The sequence below is a fragment of the Macaca fascicularis genome, chromosome 2, assembly GCF_037993035.2.
Source record: "Macaca fascicularis isolate 582-1 chromosome 2, T2T-MFA8v1.1".
Classification (NCBI taxonomy): Eukaryota; Metazoa; Chordata; class Mammalia; order Primates; family Cercopithecidae; genus Macaca; species Macaca fascicularis.
The window spans coordinates 108,620,403-108,640,933 of record NC_088376.1 but is presented as its reverse complement, the minus strand read 5'-3'; the positions used below and the strand labels follow the sequence as shown (position 1 = coordinate 108,640,933).

The 20,531-nt window shown below is 36.6% G+C and overlaps 1 protein-coding gene across 4 annotated transcripts in view; it reads right to left on the bottom strand.

Moving 5' to 3' along the window:
- Positions 1 to 20,531, bottom strand: part of SACM1L (SAC1 like phosphatidylinositide phosphatase) — a 55,759-nt gene that overhangs the window by 10,406 nt on the left and 24,822 nt on the right. For 3 of the 4 annotated variants that reach the window (XR_012431069.1, XM_065540490.1, XM_005546880.4), the window contains 7 exons: positions 20,307 to 20,340; positions 15,374 to 15,475; positions 12,884 to 12,969; positions 12,016 to 12,102; positions 11,124 to 11,192; positions 3,654 to 3,733; positions 2,850 to 2,948 (listed from right to left, as the gene is read on the bottom strand). Coding sequence is in view for 3 of the 4 variants with exons in the window: in XM_065540490.1 (XP_065396562.1) it covers positions 2,850 to 2,948; positions 3,654 to 3,733; positions 11,124 to 11,192; positions 12,016 to 12,102; positions 12,884 to 12,969; positions 15,374 to 15,475; positions 20,307 to 20,340 (557 nt within the window). In the remaining variant the exon portion in view is untranslated. Of the gene's footprint in view, positions 1 to 2,849; positions 2,949 to 3,653; positions 3,734 to 11,123; positions 11,193 to 12,015; positions 12,103 to 12,883; positions 12,970 to 15,373; positions 15,481 to 16,353; positions 16,427 to 19,127; positions 20,341 to 20,531 lie in introns of all 4 variants that reach the window. The other variant, XM_074031913.1, reaches the window with a different exon arrangement.

Here is a 20,531-nt window from a genome sequence, read left to right as displayed (position 1 = left end):
AAGATGTGAAAAATAGAGTTAAGAGTATTAAAAAGGTGGTTGTGCAAATCGATCATGTTTCCCAAAGCCAGATGAGGGTTTCCTCTAACATTATTATTCCAACTATATCCCTGGATATCAGGGTTTTATGATTCATATACTATCTTTAGAATCCTCTGGGTTGCTTGTGAAAAAAGATTCCTGGCCTTGAGATCAACTGAATCAGAATCTCTGAGGCAAGGATTGAATATTTTGCATTAAAAATACTTTTAGCTGGGCGTGGTGGCGCATGCCTGTAATCCCAGCTACTTGGGAGGCTGAGGTGGAAGGATTACTTGAGCTTAGGAGTTCAAGACCAGCCTGGGCAACATAACGAGTCCCTGCCTCTAAAAGAACAAAAACTTAGCCAGGCATGGTGGTGCATACCTGTATATAGTCAGAAGGTTAAAGTGGGAGGATCACTTGAGCCCAAGGGTTAAAGGCTGCAGTGAACTATGACCACACCACTGCACTCCAGCCTGGGTGACAGAGCGATATTCTGTATCTAAATTTTTAAAAAAAAAAAATTTTTTTTAATACTTTCAAAAATTCTTTTTTTTTTTTTTGAGATGGAATCTCCCTCTGTTGCCCAGACTGGAGCACAGTGGCGTGATCTCAGCTCACTCCAACCTCTGCCTTCCAGGTTCAAGTGATTCTCCTGCCTCGGCCTCCTGAGTAGATGTGATTACAGGCACCCACCACCATGCCCGGCTAATTTTTATATTTTTAGTACAGATGGGGTTTCACCATGTTGGCCAGGCTGGTCTTGAACTCCTGACCTCAGGTGATCCGTCTGCCTTGGGTTCCCAAAGCGCTGGGATTACAGGCGAGAGCCACAGCCCCCGGCCAAAAAAAAAAAAAAAATTCTTAAATGGGTGATACATGCAAACAGTACAAGATTTATAAAGTATAATTGGGTATTATTTGAAAAATCAGTTTCCCTTTCTCCCCTTAAACACCCAAATCTCTGTACTGCAACCAACCACAGTTACCAGTTCCCATGTTTTCTTTAACAAGCTCCTTGATAATTCTATGAATTCAAAAATCTGACAACACACAGTGTGCTGGTTAAGAATATGGATTCAGGAAGCAAACAATCTGTTTGCTAGCTTTAGCATCATATGCAACTTACTAACTGTAGAACTTTAAATAGTAAGCTTATTCATCCACAAAATGGAGGTAACAGCAGCACCACCATTAGGCTTCTCTAAGGTTTGAATGAGACAACACATAATGCACATAAAGTACTTAGCACAGTGTATGGAACACAGCATACAATGAATACTGGATAATATTAACTACTGAAATTATTTTCCAAAATCCAAGAGGAGGAAGAAAATGCAACAGATTCATCAAGGGCTAAATACAAATCATGACCTCAGGAACAAGACCCTGGAAGAATGTGTTAGGATGAAAAATCTATATATGGATCATACAGAATTGGTAAGGTTCGTTTAGAGTTGGTGTACATACATATGTGTGCAAGGGTGTATATGTGTGTTTGTACCCCATTAATACTTATAAAATCCCAGATATGTTATAAATATTATTGCTTAAACTATACAGTAAGTTATCATCTCTACTTTACAAATGAAGAAACCAAAGTCTGAAGATAGTAACTAAGTGGCCCTGGGTCATATTACTACTAAGAGAAAAACTTAAATTCAAATCAAGGTGTGTTGGACTCCAAAGCCCAGATTCTTTCCACTACCCCAAAAACCCCTAGAAAAAAGTCTCAAGAGATCATCTGAGAGTCACCAGTGAAAGCTCTGCTCTCCCTGTGGACCACGGTGAACGGCAACGAACACAAACTCTGGAGTCAACCCTCCTTCTTTCTTACACTCCTGCATGGCAGCAGTTAATGGGTGAACCCAAGGAACCACCTCCTCCAACAACATGCCGGGCCCAGCCAATATTTTCTCTAATGGCCCAACAACAGTAGGTCAATTTCCCTTCTGTGTTCGTGACAAAACCTCACAGAAAAAAAGCAGATTTAAATAACTGTAGTTGATTACCTAATGTATATAAAAAGACATTTTTGAGAACTGAGCAAATATCTATCAAAGAGGTTTTACTATATTATTGTGTAACAAATTAAAAAGTGCATTTGGGTTGGCAGGTTTACAACTATCACACATAGGCAGAAGAAAATGATAGTATGGTTAACAGATTCCTTCTTCTGGCTTTTAAATCAGTAAAGACTGACGCGCACCGAGTATGGTAAACCTGAACCAGTATGATAATATAGTACTGCAAAGACATTCAGACTTTTGATCCATCAATCCTACTCTGAAGAATTTTTTAAAGAAATAAAAAGATTTAACAGATGTAAAATATCTATAATGATTCATGGCACCACAATCTTTCATGATAGAAAGAGGAAAGGAAATAAACCAGGTGCTCAGGGTGAAGAAAAGCACTTCTTTAGAACTACGTTATGACAAAACAATACAGAAAAGCCATTAAACCCTATCATTACAGACACTGTACAGGTTAACAACAAAATACTTGTGATAGAATGTCTAGTGGAAACAACAATATAAGATATTAGTAAACCAAGTTCAATTATATAAAAATTTGTAAATGTGTGGTAGATAATTTATAAATATATGAAGATACCTGGCCTTGGGTCATTTTTAAGAATTTAAAAATATTTTGAAGTCACCAAGTCTCATCTTTCCAGTAAAGAAATTAAAAATAATAAAACAGTATAGATAAGCAATGACAATCCAGTGAACTGTATTTATAAGTCTGCTGGATGATGCATAATAAAATATGACTGATATATATACCTCTTCTCTCTGCCTCCTTAAGGAAATAATATAGCTTACCTTAATTCATCTTGCATTTCTGCTACCTGATCCAATAAAATACTTAGTCGATCCCATCTCATATTTTTACATTCCTTATGGAAGTCAAAGGCAATGTATCTACCAAAAGAAAAGATATTCAGAAACCGACCAGAGATCATTCATTTTCCTTCTATTAATAATACCTTCATAAGCTGATTTTCCCCTTTATATCAGTGCATACATATTTCTTGGGAATACTAGAACCTCCTTCACTCTGGGTTTATCACTATACATATACTACATGCACACACATACCCCTTCTCATGCTCACACCTATCAGAGGAAAATATATATATATATGATATGAGCAGAGATATATATATATATATATATATATGTATACATGAAAATACAAAATACATGCATATGTCTATCCTCACATGTTCTTCTGGGGGCCCTCAGCAAGGAGTAGAGGAGAAACACAACAAATGCTTAGTGAAGTAAGCTCAAGTACAGCAATCAGGTATGCCCTGCAAAGAGGCCTTAGTCCAAATTCCTCAAGACAATTCTAGTGGCAAAGTATGACCTATGGAAACTCTCTGGGGCACAAAGCCTCAATGAGGGAATTTGAATCAGAGACTAAACTCAAAACTCGACTGAAAAGAAGTTATTCTGCAACATAATTTAATGCTACAGAAATTTCAAGCCAACAAAATATCATGCTCTGATCTATTGAAAAAAATGCAAGCTGAAATACATGTCTAGTGAGCTCTACGTAATCATGCACATATGTAAGTGCACATCTCATGTGAAAAGATCTGCAACAGATTTCTAGTGAGGTACCTCATCATTCCACTTCCCAAAGAAGACACCATTGTTGCAAATGTCTGCTCAAGTGGCTTCTCTGAGCCCTTCTGGTTAATCTGTAAAAAATTTCAAACACCATAGTTTTCAGTTAATTTCAAAGGAGAGAGTGACATCAGAAAAAGGACAAAGTAGGAAGCTCTAAGCTCTCATTCTCCCACAGAAACATAAAAAAATCCCAGAAGCTGTCTGAGCCAACTTTGTAGGAGCTCTAAAAAAAGATCAAAGGTTTTATAGTAACCTACCCAAGCACCCAATAAAGAAAAAGTCACTTTCAAAATGGTGGGAAAGTTTTGTGGCATTTAACTTGTCCTTGACCCAGCCCCTCCCCAGAGTGGTGACAATCTTAGTCTTACATGGGAATAACCTGGTTCTTAGTTCTCCTCATCAAACTAGAGGAGGCAGACCAGACCTTATCTGCAAATAATTGTGGACCTCTGTTCTAACATGAAGGACTAACTGGTCTCTGTCCCACATATCTCTGAACACGAGCAGTACAAGTGGTGACCACTGCTTGTAAAAGCTACAAGAGGAATATAAATCAATGGATGCCTGAGGCAAAATATCCTGTATGGAAACATATAATAGACCATTTAAAGACTGGAGAAGAAGCTGGGTGATATTCTTTGGGAAATTAGGACTTTCAAAAGCAGCCATGTATATGAAGGAGTTTTGAAGGCCACCCACACAACCAGGCAAGATGCATGCTCAGAAGAGTCCTGAGAAGACCTTAAACCTTCACCACAGACTGATCCCTAGGCTCACAGCAAGCCTGGCTAATCAGTAAAGGACTGTCCCAGCATACAACAAGTCTGCAAAGAATGGGGGACAGAGTTGTTCTCTCATTTTTGCTTTCCTTTTTTGTCTGTCTATTTCAGTTCTTGGAATTCAATGAAACTTGTCAAAACAGCTGAACATAAGCAAAAGGAACAGACCTCAGTGAACATACACAATAAGAAACAGTTTTGGCAAAAATAGTTCCGAAAAGTCTCAAGAAAAAAAAAAAAGGATTAGTAGAGTCTTTAACAATCAAATAAAACAAAAAACTCCCAGCAAACCCTAGGGGAAAAGGAGACTCTGACTTCCAGAGTTATGATATCATAATAATCAAACATACAATTAAAAAAAAAATCACAGGTACACAAATAAACAGAAAAAAATGGCTCACTCAATGGAACATAAGAAATTGACAGAAATTGTTCCTGTGGAAGCCAAGACAGGACTTGGCTTATTACATAAAGACTAGACTTATTAGACTAGACTTACTAGACTAGACTTATTAGACAAATACTTTAAAGCAACTGTCTTAAAAACAAAGAGCTAAGGGGAAACACAGACAAAGAACTAAAAGAAATCAGGAAAACAATACACAAACAAAATGAGGATATCAACAAAGACAGAAAAATTATTATAAGAAGCCAAAAATAATTCTGCAGCAAAAGAGCACAAAAAGTGAAATAAAATATTTAGCACTATGGGAATTCCAGGAAGAGAGAGAGAAAGGAGGAGAGAGATTTGAAGAAAAAAAAAATAGCCAAAACCTTCCCAAATGTGATGAAACATATGAATCTACAAACCAAAGCTCTGAACTCTAAGGAGACCCACACCAAAAACATTATAATCACATAGCTGAAAGACAAAAACAGAATCCTGAAAAGCAGCGAGAGAGAGGAGACTCATCACACACAAGAGATTCTCAACGGGATTATCCGCCAATTTCTCATCAGAAATCTTGGAGGCTGGAAGACAGTGGGATCATATATTTTAAATGCTGGAAGAAGAAAAACTGTCAACCAAGAATTCTGTATCTGGTAAAACGTCCGTTAAAAATGAAGGAAAAATTAAGACATTCATAGATAAACAAAACCTGAGGTAGTTTATTATCATTAAACCCAATCTATAAGAAATGCTAAAGGGAGTCCTTCAGGTTGAAATGAAAGTATGCTACACAGTAACTTGCAGCCATAGAGAGATATAAAAATTTCCAACAGGCTTGACGTAGAAGCTCACGCCTATAATCCCAGCACTTTGGGAGGCTGAGGCGGGCAGATCACTTGAGGTCATGAGTTTGAGACCAGCCTGGCCAACATGGTGAAACCTCGTCTCTACCAAAAATAAAAAAAATTAGCTGGGTGTGGTGGCACACACCTGTAATCCAGCTACTCGGGAGGCTGAGGCAGGAGAATCGCTTGAACCCATGAGGCAGAGGTTGCAGTGAGCCAAGATTTTGCCACTGTACTCCAGCCTGGGTGACAGAATGAGACTCCATCTCAAAAAAAAAAAAAAAAAAAAAAAAAAAAAAATCCAAAAAGGTAAAGACAAGGGCAAATATAAAAGCCAGTATTATTGAAATCCTGGTCTGTAACTTCACTTCTTATTTCTACAGGATTTAAAAGTCAAATGCAGTCCAGAATGGTGGCTCACATCTGTAATCCTAGCGCTCTGGTAGGCTGAGGCAAGAGGATGGCTTGAGGTCAGGAGTTCAAGACCAGCCTGGGCAATATAGTGAGACCCCCATCTCTATAAAAACACAAAAAAATTAGCCAAGCATGGTGGTATGCGCCTGTAGTCCTAGCTGCTGAGGAAGCTGAAGTATGAGGATTCCTTCAGCCCAGGAGTTCAAGATTACACAGAGCTACGATCGTGCCACTGCATGCAAGCCTAGGCAACAGAGCAAGACCTGTTCTCTAAAAAATAAATACATACATACACAAATAAGAGCCAATTGCATAAAAATAATTATGTTACTGAAAATATATAAAGATGCAATTTGAAATGTTAACATAAAAAGGAAGCAAGAAGGCTTTACAGGAGTACAGCTTTTGTATGCTTCTGGTATCAATTCAAATTAGATACTTATAACATTAGGATATTATATGTAATCCTCATGGTAACCACAAAGAAAACAGCTATAGAATATACACAAATGAAAATGAGAAAGTAATCAAAATATATCACTACCAAAAAAAATCAACTAAGCACAGTAAGAGACAGTAATGGAGGAAATGAGGAACGAAAAGCTAAAAGACACACAGAAAACAAATAACAAAAGAGCAGAAGTAAATCCTTATCAGTAATTACTTTAAATGTAAATGGATTAACTCTCCAATAAAAATAAGTAGACCGGCAAAATGGAAAAAAAATATGATCTAACTACATGCTGTCTCTGAGAGATTCATTTTAGACCTACCTAAAGACACATACAGGTTGAAAGAGAAAGGACGAAAAAACATATTTTGTGCAAATAGTAATCAAAAAAGAGCTGGAATAACTATACTAGTATCAGACAAGATACACTCTAAGTGAAATATTGTTACAAAAGACAAAAAAAGAACATTGTTTACTGATTAAATGGTCAATTTTCCAAGAAGATACAATTATAAACACATATGCAACAAACCATGACAGCCTGAAGATGTAACTAAGCACACTGACAGAACTGAAGGGAGACACAGAAAATTATATAACAATAGTAGGGGCTGGGTGCGGTGGCTCACGCCTGTAATCCCAGCACTCTGGGAGGCCGAGGCGGGCAGATCACGAGGTCAAGAGATTGAGACCATCCTGGCTAAATAGTGAAGCCCTGTGTCTACTGAAAATAAAAAAAAATTTGCTGGGCGTGGTGGTGGGTGCCTATAGTCCCAGTTACTCAGGAGGCTGAGGCAGGAGAATGGCGTGAATCCGGGAGGTGGAACTTGCCGTGAGCCGAGATAGCGCCACTGTACTCTAGCCTGGGCAACAGAGACTGTCTCCAAAAAAAAAAAAAGGAAACTTCAATACCCTACTTTCAACAATAGAACAATTAAACAGAGACGAATAAGCAAATACAGAATAAAATAGAGAAATTAAACACCATCATAAGCCAATCAGACCCAACAGACACATACATATTACTCTACCCAATAACAGCAGAATACACATTTTTTACAAGTACACATGAAATATTCTCTAAGACAAACTATACTCTAGGCCACAAAACAAGTTTTAACACATTTTTAAAAATTCAAATCACATTAAGTATATATTCTGATCACAACAGAAAGCTAAAAATCAAGAATAGAAGGAAAACTAGAAATTTCACAAACGTGAAAAACCAACAACATACTGAACCACTGGTTCAAAGACAAAATCCCAGGAAGAGAAATTAGAAAATACCTGAGACAAATGAAAACAAAAATACAATATACCAAATGTATTAAATAAAGCAAAAACAGTGCTGAGGAAAATTTCTCGCTGTAAATGCATACATTAAAAAAGAAAACCTCAAAGCAATAACCTAATTTTACACTTTAAGGAACAAGAAAAAGAAGATCAAACTAAACCCAAAGCTACCAGAGGAAATAATAAGAATTAGAGATAAATAAAATAGAATATATAAAAACAATAAAGTCAATAAAACTAAAAGTTGAACTTTGAAAAGATCAATAAAATTCACAAACTCTTAGCTAGAATGACCAAAACGAAACAAAAGACTTAAATTACTAAAATCAGGAGTGGCAATGGACATTACTACCAATTTCTGAGAAATAAAAAGGATTTAAGAGAATACTATGAACAACTGTGTGCCAACAAGTAGGATAACCCAGATTGGCAAATTCCTGGACACATAATCTGCCAAAACTGAATCATGAAAAAAACAGAAAATCTAAAGAGACCAATACATAGTAAGGAGATCGAATCAGTAATGAAAACAAACAGAAAAAAAAGTCTCCTAACAAAGAAAAACCTCGACTAGATGGCTTTACTAGTGAACTCACCAGTGAATTCTACCAAAATTTAAAGAATTAACACCAGTCTTCCTCAAACTCTACCAAAAAGATGAATAAGAGAGAACAGTTTCTAACTTATTCTGTAAAGATAAGATTATCCTGATATCAAAACTAGACAAAGATATTACAAGAAAAGAAAACTACAGGCCAATATCCTTTATGAATATTAATGTAAAAATCCCCAACCAAACACTAGCACACCAAATTCTGCAGCACATTGAAAAAGTATATACCATGACCAAAGGGATTTATTCCCACAATGTAAGTCTGGTTCAATATACGAAAATCAATCAGTATAATACACCACATTCATAGAATGAAGGAAAAAAAACAAGCATCTCGATTGATACAGAAAAGTATCTGACAAAATTCAACAACTCCTTCTTGATAAAAACATTCAACTGGATAACTTAGAAAAAGAAGAAAAGTTCCTCAACATAAAGGCCATTATGTGAAAAACCCACAGCTAATATTATATTTAATAATGAAAGACCAAAAGCTTTTCTCCTAAAAAAAGGAATAAGGCAAGGATACTTGCTTTCACAATTTCTGTTCAACATAGTATTAGTAGTTCTAGCGACAGCAATTAGGCAAGAAAAAAAAAATAAAAGGCATCCAAATTGGAAAGGAAGCATAAAATTATCTCTGTTCACAGATGACATGATTTTACATACAGAAAATCCTAAAAATTCTGCAAAATAGCTATTGGAGATTATAAATTCAACAAAGTTGCAGCATACAAAAATCAAGACACAATAATCAGTTGCATTTCTCTATACTAACAATGAAATATCCAAAAAAGAAACTACAAAAACAATTTCATTTACAATAGCAAAACAAACAAACAAACAAACAAGCACCATTCAGGCATAAATACTCAAAAATAAATTTAAACAAGGACGTGAAATGCATGTACACTGAAAACTGCAAAATATTGCTGAAAGAAATTTTTTAAAATATAAATAAATGAAAAGACATCTGCATTGCTGGACTGACAAACAATATTACTAAGACAACAGTACTATTCAAAGTGATCAATCTGTCAATTCAATGCAATTGCTACTAAAATCTCAATGCCATTGTTTGCAGAAACAGAAAAACCAAGCCTAAAATTCATAAGCAATCTCAAGGGATCTCAAGTAGCCAAAATTATCTTGAAAAGGGGGAAGGAAGTTGGAATTATCACATTTCCTGATTTTAAAACTTATTACACAAAGCTGTAGTAACCAAAATAGTGTTATCCTGTCCTAAGGAAAGACACAGAGACCAATGGACTAGAACAGAGCGTCAAGATAAGACCTTACATATGTGTTCAACTGATGTTTTATTAGGGTGACAGACTATTTAAAGGAAAAGAACAGTCTTTTATAAATGGTGCTGGGAAAACTGGATATCCATATGCAAAAGAATGAAGTTGGACCCTTACCCCTACACTATATACAAAAAATTAACTCATGTGCAGTGATAAGAAGTAATACACAGACACACATACACAAAAAAAACATTAACTCAAAACAGACCAAAGGCCTGTAAGATCTAAAACCATAAAGACTCTTAAGAAGAAAATATAGGGGTAACTTTATGTTATTGGATTTGGTGACAATTTCTTGAATTTGACACCAAGAGCAGAGGCAACAAAAGAAAAACTAGATAAGCTGGACTTAAACAATTTGTATCCCAAGGACATTGTCAAGACAGTAAAAAATCAACCTAAAGAGTGGGAGAAAATATTTGTAAAGCACCTGTCTGCTAAGAGATAAATATCCAGACTTCATTAAGAATGACTACAACTGAAACAAAAACGACCTGATTAAAAAAGAGCCAAAGGATTTACGTAGGCATTTCTCCAAAGAAGATACACAAATGGCCAATCAGCACATGAAAAGATGCTCAAAATCACACAAATCATTAGAGAAACGTAAATCAACTCAATACCACGAGACACCACTCCACATCCATCAGGATGGCTATAATTAAAAACTCATACACACACACACACACACACACACAAAAACAAAACAAAACAGAAAACAACAATTGTCAGCAAGGATATGAAGAAACTGGAACTCTGGTGTATTGCTGGTGGGAATACAAAATGGTGCAGCCGCTATGGCAAACAGTATGGTGGTTCCTCAAAGAGTCAAACATAGAATCACCATATGATCCAGCAATTCTACTTCTAGGTAAAAGCCTAAAAGAACTGAAAACGGGGACTCAATCAAACAGATCCTTGCACACCACCAATGTTTATACACACACATACACACACACACACACACACACACACACACACACAATGGAATATTCTTCGGTCTTAAAGAATGAAATTCTATACATGCTACAAGATGGATGAACCTTAAAAACATTAAAAAAGACAAATATTGTATTATTCCACTTACATGGGGGTACTCAGAATAGACAAATTCAGAGAGACAGAAAGTAAAATAGAATTACCAGGGGCTGTGGGGAGGGAGGTAATAGGAAGTTAATTATTTAATGGATAGAGTTTCTGTCTGGTATGATGAAATGTTGTGGAAATGAACAGTGATGATGGTTGCACATTATGAACTACTTAATGCCACTGAACTGTACACTTAAAAATGGTTAAAATAGTAAATTTTCTGTCAAGAAAAAGTTAAGGTTTCCCCTGCCCCCACCCCAAGAAACATAAGAAACATACCAGATTGATTATAACTTGTTTTCCATAAATAATTACTTGGGAATCAAAATGCCTTTGGAAACCATCCATCTAGAGGGAAAAGAGTTACATATTTTACTGGAGTACATTATGTAATTTATAAATATAATTTAAATATTTATAATATTTTAAAAGGACCTCCTTAAATGTCTTATTTCTTTTCTTTTTTTTTTTTTTTTTTTTTTTTTTTTTTGAGACGGAGTCTGGCTCTGTCGCCCAGGCTGGAGTGCAGTGGCGCGATCTCGGCTCACTGCAAGCTCCGCCTCCCGGGTTCACGCCATTCTCCTGCCTCAGCCTCCCGAGTAGCTGGGACTACAGGCGCCCACAACTGCGCCCGGCTAATTTTTTGTATTTTTAGTAGAGACGGGGTTTCACCATGGTCTCGATCTCCTGACCTTGTGATCCGCCCGCCTCGGCCTCCCAAAGTGCTGGGATTACAGGCGTGAGCCACCGCGCCCGGCCAAATGTCTTATTTCTATATTCAAAAGAATGATGTCAGGATGTGAACTATGTCTTCTAGATATTCTAAATGTCATCTAGTAATCATAAGCTATTTTACTCTGAGCTGCAACACTGCCACTTTAATTCTGAGTACAACCTCAGAGGAATATATTAAGTACTCTAAAAAGCATAAATTTACAAATTTTACTGAGATCTCTTAAATCCTTACTTGCCACGCCATTCAGTCATAGTTTGTTTTTCTATATTTCTAACATACCACCTACACAACTTTTGGTTTAGGGGTTTACTATGTGCTAGAACCAAGAAGAGCCTCAAAGATGTTGAATGCTGATTTAGGGGAGATACATTCTTTACATGCAAATTATAATGCTATTAAGCTTCTATTTTTAGCCAACAAAAAAGGCATACACACGTGATTTGCTGCTTTGCTGATCTGTGGCAGTGGTTTGTACTTGAGGTTTGGTCTTTGGGACCAGAAAACAGGAATTGATCCTCGAGTCTAAAAGAAAAGAGAGAAATGTGAAAAGAAACACAAACATATTTGTTTTTCTCACCTTACTTATTGTCAGCGGTATATAAATTAATGAACATGCAGGGAAAAAAGTAATACAACCTACCAACTATTTTAAAAATCCACGTGTATCTCTCCTAAAGTTCATATTTTATGAAAAAACATTTAGAACTTTTTCTCCTTCTAGTTTTATATACACGGCATTTGTGTAGTAGATAGTTCTTTATTTCCCCGAAATTCTACATTTATCTATGAGTAAAAATTAACAGGTTACATCTGCTATATAATTTGGCATTATGAAAAAATTAGAAAATTGCTTTATTCATTTTCAAATGGATATGTTTATCAACACATGAATATATTTGGACACTAACGCTCTGGAGCAGCAAGTGGTCCACAACTCCATAAGGCAAGAGAAGAGACATCTCACAGTGGCAGGTAAAGTCAATCATAAGCCATCAGCTTGTCCTATCATCACTGCCCTGAATACATGTAAATGGTTCAACAGACAGATGGCTCCATTTCCATAACTCTCCTTGCACCTCCTAGCCTACCCTCTCCTCCAGGGATTTAATTTAAGGGCAGGAAATGTCAGTAGGTTAGTGCCAGATTAATGGACTTTCCTTTTTTGGGTGAACTTTTTCTGTAGATAAAAATATTACATAAGAACGGAGGGGAAGGCAAAAGAGGGAAATTTCAACATGACAGAAAATTATAATCCAAGCCGAAAAGGCCAACTCACTGACTGCCTAACAGACTAACAACTTGCCTGTACAAATGAAGCTTTGCTCCCATTGTAGTGCACAATTTGTTCTGTTTCTACAAAGTTAGCTGCATGGCCTTCAGAATCAATTCCTAAGTAGAAAAAAAATTAAGAATTAACTATACTGATTACGTAAAGAAACACTTCAGAAACCCACTAATTCAGGTTAACTTGGAGAGAACTAAGTCAGTTCAAATTAGTGGAAAAGTCATTATGAAAATACAATTCAAACAAACTCATTATACATGATCAGAAAACTAACAGAAGCTCGCTCACTTTAAACAGGCTTAAAGAGGAATATAAAAACCTATTAATAAACAGATGAAGTTGGTTGCTCTTAAATACACTGATTGTTCCTACATGCAAAATTCCTCTAAAATAGTGTTTCTCAAACTTGAGACATCTTTTAAAGAAAAAAAAAAAATTCTCAAGGATCCCTGAGAAAATGTCCATAGATCCTAATTTGAAAAATACTAGTTTGAAAGGTAACACTATCAATTTAGGTAATTATACTTAGTAACAACACAATACTCAACGTAAATACAGGCCATTTTATTTTTATTTATTTATTTTTTGAGATGGAGTTTCACTCTTGTTGCCCAGGCTGGAGTGCAATGGCGCGATCTCGGCTCACCACAACCTCTGCCTCCCGGGTTCAAGAAATTCTCCTGCCTCAGCCTCTCAAGTAGCTGGGATTACAGGCATGCGCCAGCATGCCCCACTAATTTTTGTATTTTTAGTAGAGATGGGGTTTCTACATGTTGGTCAGGCTGGTCTCGAACTCCCAACCTCAGGTGATCCGCCCGCCTCGCCCTCCCAAAGTGCTGAAATTACAGGCGTGAGCCACCACACCTGGTGAATATAGGCCATTTTAAAATATTTTGTTATAACAATGCAAAGCATCCAGCAGATGCTTATACTGATTTTAATTATGAAAATGAAAACACAAAAACTGTATGTGATCCTCTGTAATTCCATAAATATGGCTCTCAAAACCTAGTTCAAAAAGCAAAGTGGATTCTTGATGCTGTTTAGTTCTTTCAAATATTTGAAGCATTCCTTTAAAAATGTATTTACATAATCTATTTTTACAATGAAAAGCTTGCTAAGCAAATGCAACTTTCAAGCTAGTCCCTGACCCAAATTACCAAATTATCGGAAATAAATCAATGGATTTTTAACTGTGCCAAGCGTTTCCTAACATCCTTTCTATCTCACATATTTCTCACATATAACATTCGGAGGTATATGCAAAGTATCACTGTTTTTGTTACCATATCACCAGAAGCAGCCAAAATTATACAGCCAAATCAGCAATGACATGACTCCTCAATACTTTATGAGATTACTTGTCAGAGGCACAGGCTATCCTTGTTTCCTTTCGTAATTCCCACTAAGGAACAACATCCAGTTATTTTTAAAAGTGAGAGTCAGAGTGAGAGACAGTATGTGTGTTTCTGTGTATGAAAGAAGGATCTTTACGAAAAGATTTGCAAGACATATTAAGAAAAAAAGGAACCAAGGTACAGAAAAATATGCATAGAATATTATCACTGTCTAAAAAAAGGAGGAAGAGAAGGGCACATACCTGTATTAGCATAAAAATTATCCGGAAGGATAAACAAGAAACTAACATCTGATTAGCTGGTAAGGGGGTAAGAACCGAGCAGATGAGGTCAGAAATGGGAGATATTTTTCATCGCATTAAAAAAATACTTTTTGATATTCGAAATATGTAAATGCACTACCTGTTCAAAAAATTTAATCAAAAACTGTTTCCATCCAAGAAAATCTAGTTACAAGAGAGTTGCTATCTCTAATTTGGTTTGTGATCTTGGCCAGGTCACACACTCAATGTTATTCTTCCTCTGCTACGAGAGATATTAAGCAAATAATCTCTACAACTTTCTGGCCCCAAGCTACAATTTATTTAATGGCTTACGGCCATAAAATATGCTGATATATTCTGGTTAAAAAAAAATAGAAAGATTGGAGAAACTCCTTTTCATAATGACAGTAAGCTTTAATATAGATTTTTAAAGTTTAGTTCAGCGAAATAAGCATGTTGCTAGTACAAAGTCTGGAAAATAAATGCTCAAAATGTAAATGTTCACAAAGTTGAAGGCATAAAGCAAATGACTAGCTTCATGCATGCAAAAAAACCTAAAAGCAATACAAGAAAATACTTTCTAAGTTAGGCTACTGAAAACTACACTGAGTTCAGCTGTGCTTTCAGACATCCAGCAAACAACATGATCAGTTCCTCTTCAAGCAATAAGCAGCAGCCTACAAGTATGACATTAACATTTGCAATGTAATAACAGTAGCTGAAGCATGGAAGACCTACCTAATTATTATAATGAAGTAGGAGATAAATACTTAGCAAGGCTATCAAATGATAATGAAAACAAATAAAATATAAAAGGTTACATTCATGTCACCGTAAGACAAAATATTAATTACAGATATGATCCATGCTGACAAAATTAATCTCACCTCTTACATAATAGCGCACACCAGCTCTGAAACAGCTCCTCCTCGAGATGAGAATCCAATCAAAGTATTTTCCATTAATAGAACATGAATGCATGGTAATAACTTAACTACATTAAGAAAAATACAACATATAATAGAAATCATAAGCACTGTTTCTAGATTGTTTGAATGCATCTACCTTAATAATGGTCTTTAAGAGAAAAAATGACAGAGTATACAAATCTTCCTGAATATTCACAAGCCCTCAGTACTATAATCAACTGTGAAGCTCTGTCAAGTTAATAACCCTGTGACATGAACGCAATATATTTAAGAAGTTCACTATGGTGTTTTTATTTAATGATATGCTTCCCTTTTCCTGATATCCTCAATCACTTTCTAAAGAATTAAGTATAAACCACATCACTGAAAAATCTACTCTGAATGGAAAACATAAATTTAAAATAGATTAACTTTCAAATAAGAAACAAAAAAGCGGGGGAGGGAAGGCTAGGCTTCTGCAGTTAAGGGAAAAAAAAAATGAAATGCATGACACATAATTATAAATTAGCCATAACAGGTGGTAAGCATATGAAGATTGACAGATTAAAGTGAATTAAACAAAAGTTACCTAGAAATGGAAATTCTGACTCTACCTTATCCTCAAAATAGAAAAGGTGAATCTCAATATGAAAGACTGTATCTCCCCCTTCTTTATATAAAGTTATTTCCCTTAACTACTAATAAGAGTATATGCTATAGGACACTTCCTACACCATTCAGTAATATAAACAATCATATACCTAGAAATTCTAAAGGCTGATCTCTGTACTTCATTCCCAGAGTAAAGGGTTGCAAAAGCTTTTGGAATTGGCATACCTCTTAAATGTTTTTATTATGAAATATAATAAACAGTAAAATATAATGTATGCAACTATTTACCATAGTTAAATACCCATTTAGTATGGGGAGTTGATATTAAATGGGTAAGAATTTCTTACTGGAGTGATGGAAACAGGATGCTGGTTGCACAACACTGTGAATGAAATTAATGCCACTCACTGAATTACACATCTAAAAATGATCAAAAAGGCAAATTATTAAATATATCTGATCATAATTTTAAAAATTACACATACACACACCCCTTTGTACCCACTAGCATCTCTGAAGCACCTTTCTGTGTGGCTCCCTTACTGCTCTCTAAGAAGTAACTACCATCCACTCAGCTCATCATTCCCTTGTCTTTCTAGTTTTGCCACTAAACAACTTCCTGTTTAGTCTGCACAGCGCTACTCAGGCTGGAGTGCAGTGGCACCATCAAGGCTCACTGCAGCCTCAAACTCCTGGGCCCAAACCATCCTCCCGCCTTGGCCTCCCAGGTAGCTGGGACTACAGGCACATGCCACTATGTCTGGCTAATTTATTGTCTGCTTTTTAATGTTGGCCACACTGTGGCTAGCGGAGCAGGGGGGTATGACAGAAAGGTTTTATTGTTTCATTGGCCTTACTTTTTCTCCTTCCACATTTGTTGAGGTTTGGTTATGGCATTTTCTACATGTAATACTTTTTCTTAATATAATTTGATGCATCCATTATAAAGCATAACAGCATAACAAAATATTTGTGAACCTACCATCCAACTTCAAAACAGTACCAAAACCGTGAATCTATTTATCTGCTCCTTCCCTATTCTATCCAATTGTGTTCTCACCTAGAAGTAACTATTCTCAGGTTTATGGAGACCATTCTCCTATCTTTTTAGTTTCATCACATGCAACCACGACTTAGAAACACACAGCTTGCTTTTTTGTAAAAATGAAACTACACTATTTATAAACTTCAAGCCCTTGTGATGTTCATGGTATTGTTCTAACATGGTAATGTGAACATTCTGGAAAGACCTCCTGGTACGAATGTATTGGGTAGGCACTGGAGAAGTGCCGGCAAATTCACAAAAGAACACCAAATGATTTTCAAAATGGTACCTAATGACATCAGCAATGAGTTGAGTTGCTAACGACTCATCTCTATTACCTGGTATCAATAGACTTGATAAGGGCTCCTCTTGAGCTCCCAATTCACTTTCCTTTGAAGCCCATAGCACTAGAGAAGACTCCAAGGTAGTACCTGCTCCCTTACTCACCCAAATTATCTATTTTGAGCCAGGGCACAAAGACGAGCAGGGCAGATAAGCCTGCTCTTAAAATCTAGCAGAGAATATGACTGACTGCTTTATGAATCATGTTCCTCTGATTGTAAGACAAAAACATATACACTTTAGAGAATTCAGAAAGCATGAAAGGAACAAGAGTAAAATAAAAACTGAATCCCATCAGCATTAACTTTTAAAATGTGAGTATATTTACTTCCAGCCTTTCATCAGTGAGTTACTCCCGGGAACATCCACGCCTTCTCTCCAGGATGGCCATTTCACATACTGCCCTCAACCTGCAACATTTCTCCCTCATCCCACTCACAGCCCATTATGTCACTTTATATGGCGCTATAAAAATAAAAGCCCTCCACAGGCCCCGATCACGTTTACACACCCACCAGCATCCACATCCAATCTGCTTCCCTTCTACAGTGGGAGGTGAGCAGTCCACACCAGGCCCTCTACCTGTGCGCTGACCCCACCCACCTCACACATTCTTGGACATCACTCTAGCATGCACCCTCACCAATTTTCCCCTTCTCAAAAATCTTTTGAGTAGAGGTCTTCCTCTGTCACCCAGGCTAGAGTACAGTGGTGTGATCATAGATCACTGCAGCTTCAAAATGGGGTCAAGCGATCCTCCTGAATCAACGTCCTGAGCAGGTGGGACTACAGGCACATGCCACCATGCCTAATTTTAAAAACTTTTTTGTAGAGACACGGTCTCACTATGTTCTCCAGGCTGGTCTTGAATGCTTCAGCCTCCCAAGGCACTGAGATTACGGACATGAGCCACTATGCCTGGCCCCACTACGTTTAAAGTAAAAGCTACAGTTCTTCCCATGGCTTATAAGGCCCTGAGTCATTTGGGCTGAGCTAATTCTCTGAACACAGCTCCCGCCTCTCTCTGTCCACTCTCTATTCCAGTCATGTTCCTGTCTTGGGGTCATTTTACTTATTAACGTCTCTGTATGTGTGTGAAACATATGAGTTTACTTCTAGTCAACAAACCACACTAAAGAAAAGCTCATTTAAAGCTTTCAATTTAAAGGCAAATGGGTAAGCTGTTTCTAAAATTGCCTAGAAAAAAAGGTTCTATAATCTCACTTAATATTGTTTGTCCATTCACAATCTCATTTTGAAAAAACAAAAAACAAAAAACACCATAGTTGGCCCAAATCATTTAAGGCATTAAATAAGAATAAACACTTTTTTTTTTTTTTTTGCGAGACAGAGTCTTGCTCTGTTGCCCAGGCTGGAGTGCAGTGGTAAGATCTCGGCTCACTGCAATCTCTGCCTCCTGGGTTCAAGTGATACTCCTGCCTCAGCCTCCCAAGTAGCTGGGATTACAGGCATGAGCCACCGCGTCCAGCCGAATAAACACATTTATTCTTATTTCGTCCTTAGGAGAACATGGAAAGCTCGGGGTGGGGGTTTGGGGAAGCAAAAATAAATGAGGTTTTATCCCAAAATTTTCTAATTTTTATTCCCCTGTAACTGTGGAACATGTTTCCTCCATAACTTTTTGGGTTTTAAGTATAACAAGCGTAAGTTTAGTGAAATTATATTAACATAATGAATAAATAAATAATAGACTTGTACTGATAAGCTTCTTACATGTGCTTGATAGAAAGATGTCATCACCATTTTCTGCAGGGCACAACCCTGATTACAGTCATGTATCACTTAATAGGGGTACATTCTGAGAAATGCATAGTCAGACAATCCTATACATTATAGAGGGTACTTACACAAATCCAGATGGCACAGCCTACTGCACACCTAGGCTACATGGTATATAGCCCATCGCTCCTTAGCTACAAACCTGTATAGCATGTTACTGTACTAAATACTGTAGGCAGTTGTTAACACAATGGTATTTGTGTATCTCAACATATCTAAACATAGAAAAGATACAGTAAAAATATGGTATTATAATCTTGTAGGACCACTACCATATACGTGGTCTGTTGCTGACTGAAATGTCAGTATGTGGCACGTAACTGGATAGGCACTCATCGGCATATACTGTGCTTATCTATCCTTTAAGAGCCAGCGCACTTGGCTGCTTTATTTTTATTATGATGTCTATGATACAGATTTGTTTTTAATATGAACCTACCATTAGATAATCAATACTCATTTTGTATCTGTACTGATTTTACCCCTAGGCAATATTCTTTGTACTCTACCTATTTTAATGTATCTGTCACTATTTCAAATGACAAATAAAATTTTTCATGGTAATTCTCCTCTCCAAGTTGTTACCCACACTAGTGTCTGACTTACACTTTTTTTGACCCTGTCACCCGGGCTGGAGTGCAGTGGTGCCATCATAGCTCACTGCAGCCTCAAACTCCTGGACTCCAGTCATCCTCCCACCTCAGCCTCCTGAGTAACTGGGACCAGAGGTGCAAGCCACCATGCCCGGCCTAAGTCTAACTTTTCAAATTATGTACTAAGGAAAGTTTTCAACAGCCAGGTCCAAACTACTTATGTGTAATTTACTGATAAAAGATAACATCAAATAAAGGCAAAATACAGTATATATATTCCTTCTCTTTAAACAACCAGCCCCAGAACTCTTGAACACAGAGAGAGTCGTATAGTCTGAAAAGTTCATTCTAAACAAAAAAACCAACATGGCAATGAGTTTGATTTTCTTATCAACAGCAAGTGCTATTAATTCTGAAATACTCTCCTTATGGAGTATTTGAGACTATCTCTAAATCTACCTTATAATAAAATTTAAATAAAGGCATCTAGAAACTAAAGAGTAATATCATGTAAGGATACAGCCATGTAACACTGGAAGGGCAAACCGATGAACCTGAAATGAAAATACATATTTAGAACAAATACACTTTAAAAATAAATAAGTATTATATAAAAATATGTACACACGGGGAGGTAATATACAAACATAACAAGGTAGTAAACTTACGGGTAATATAATTTTTAAAAAATTTCTCTAATGTAACATTAAGTATGCATTACAATCATTTGAGCTTGAATATTCAC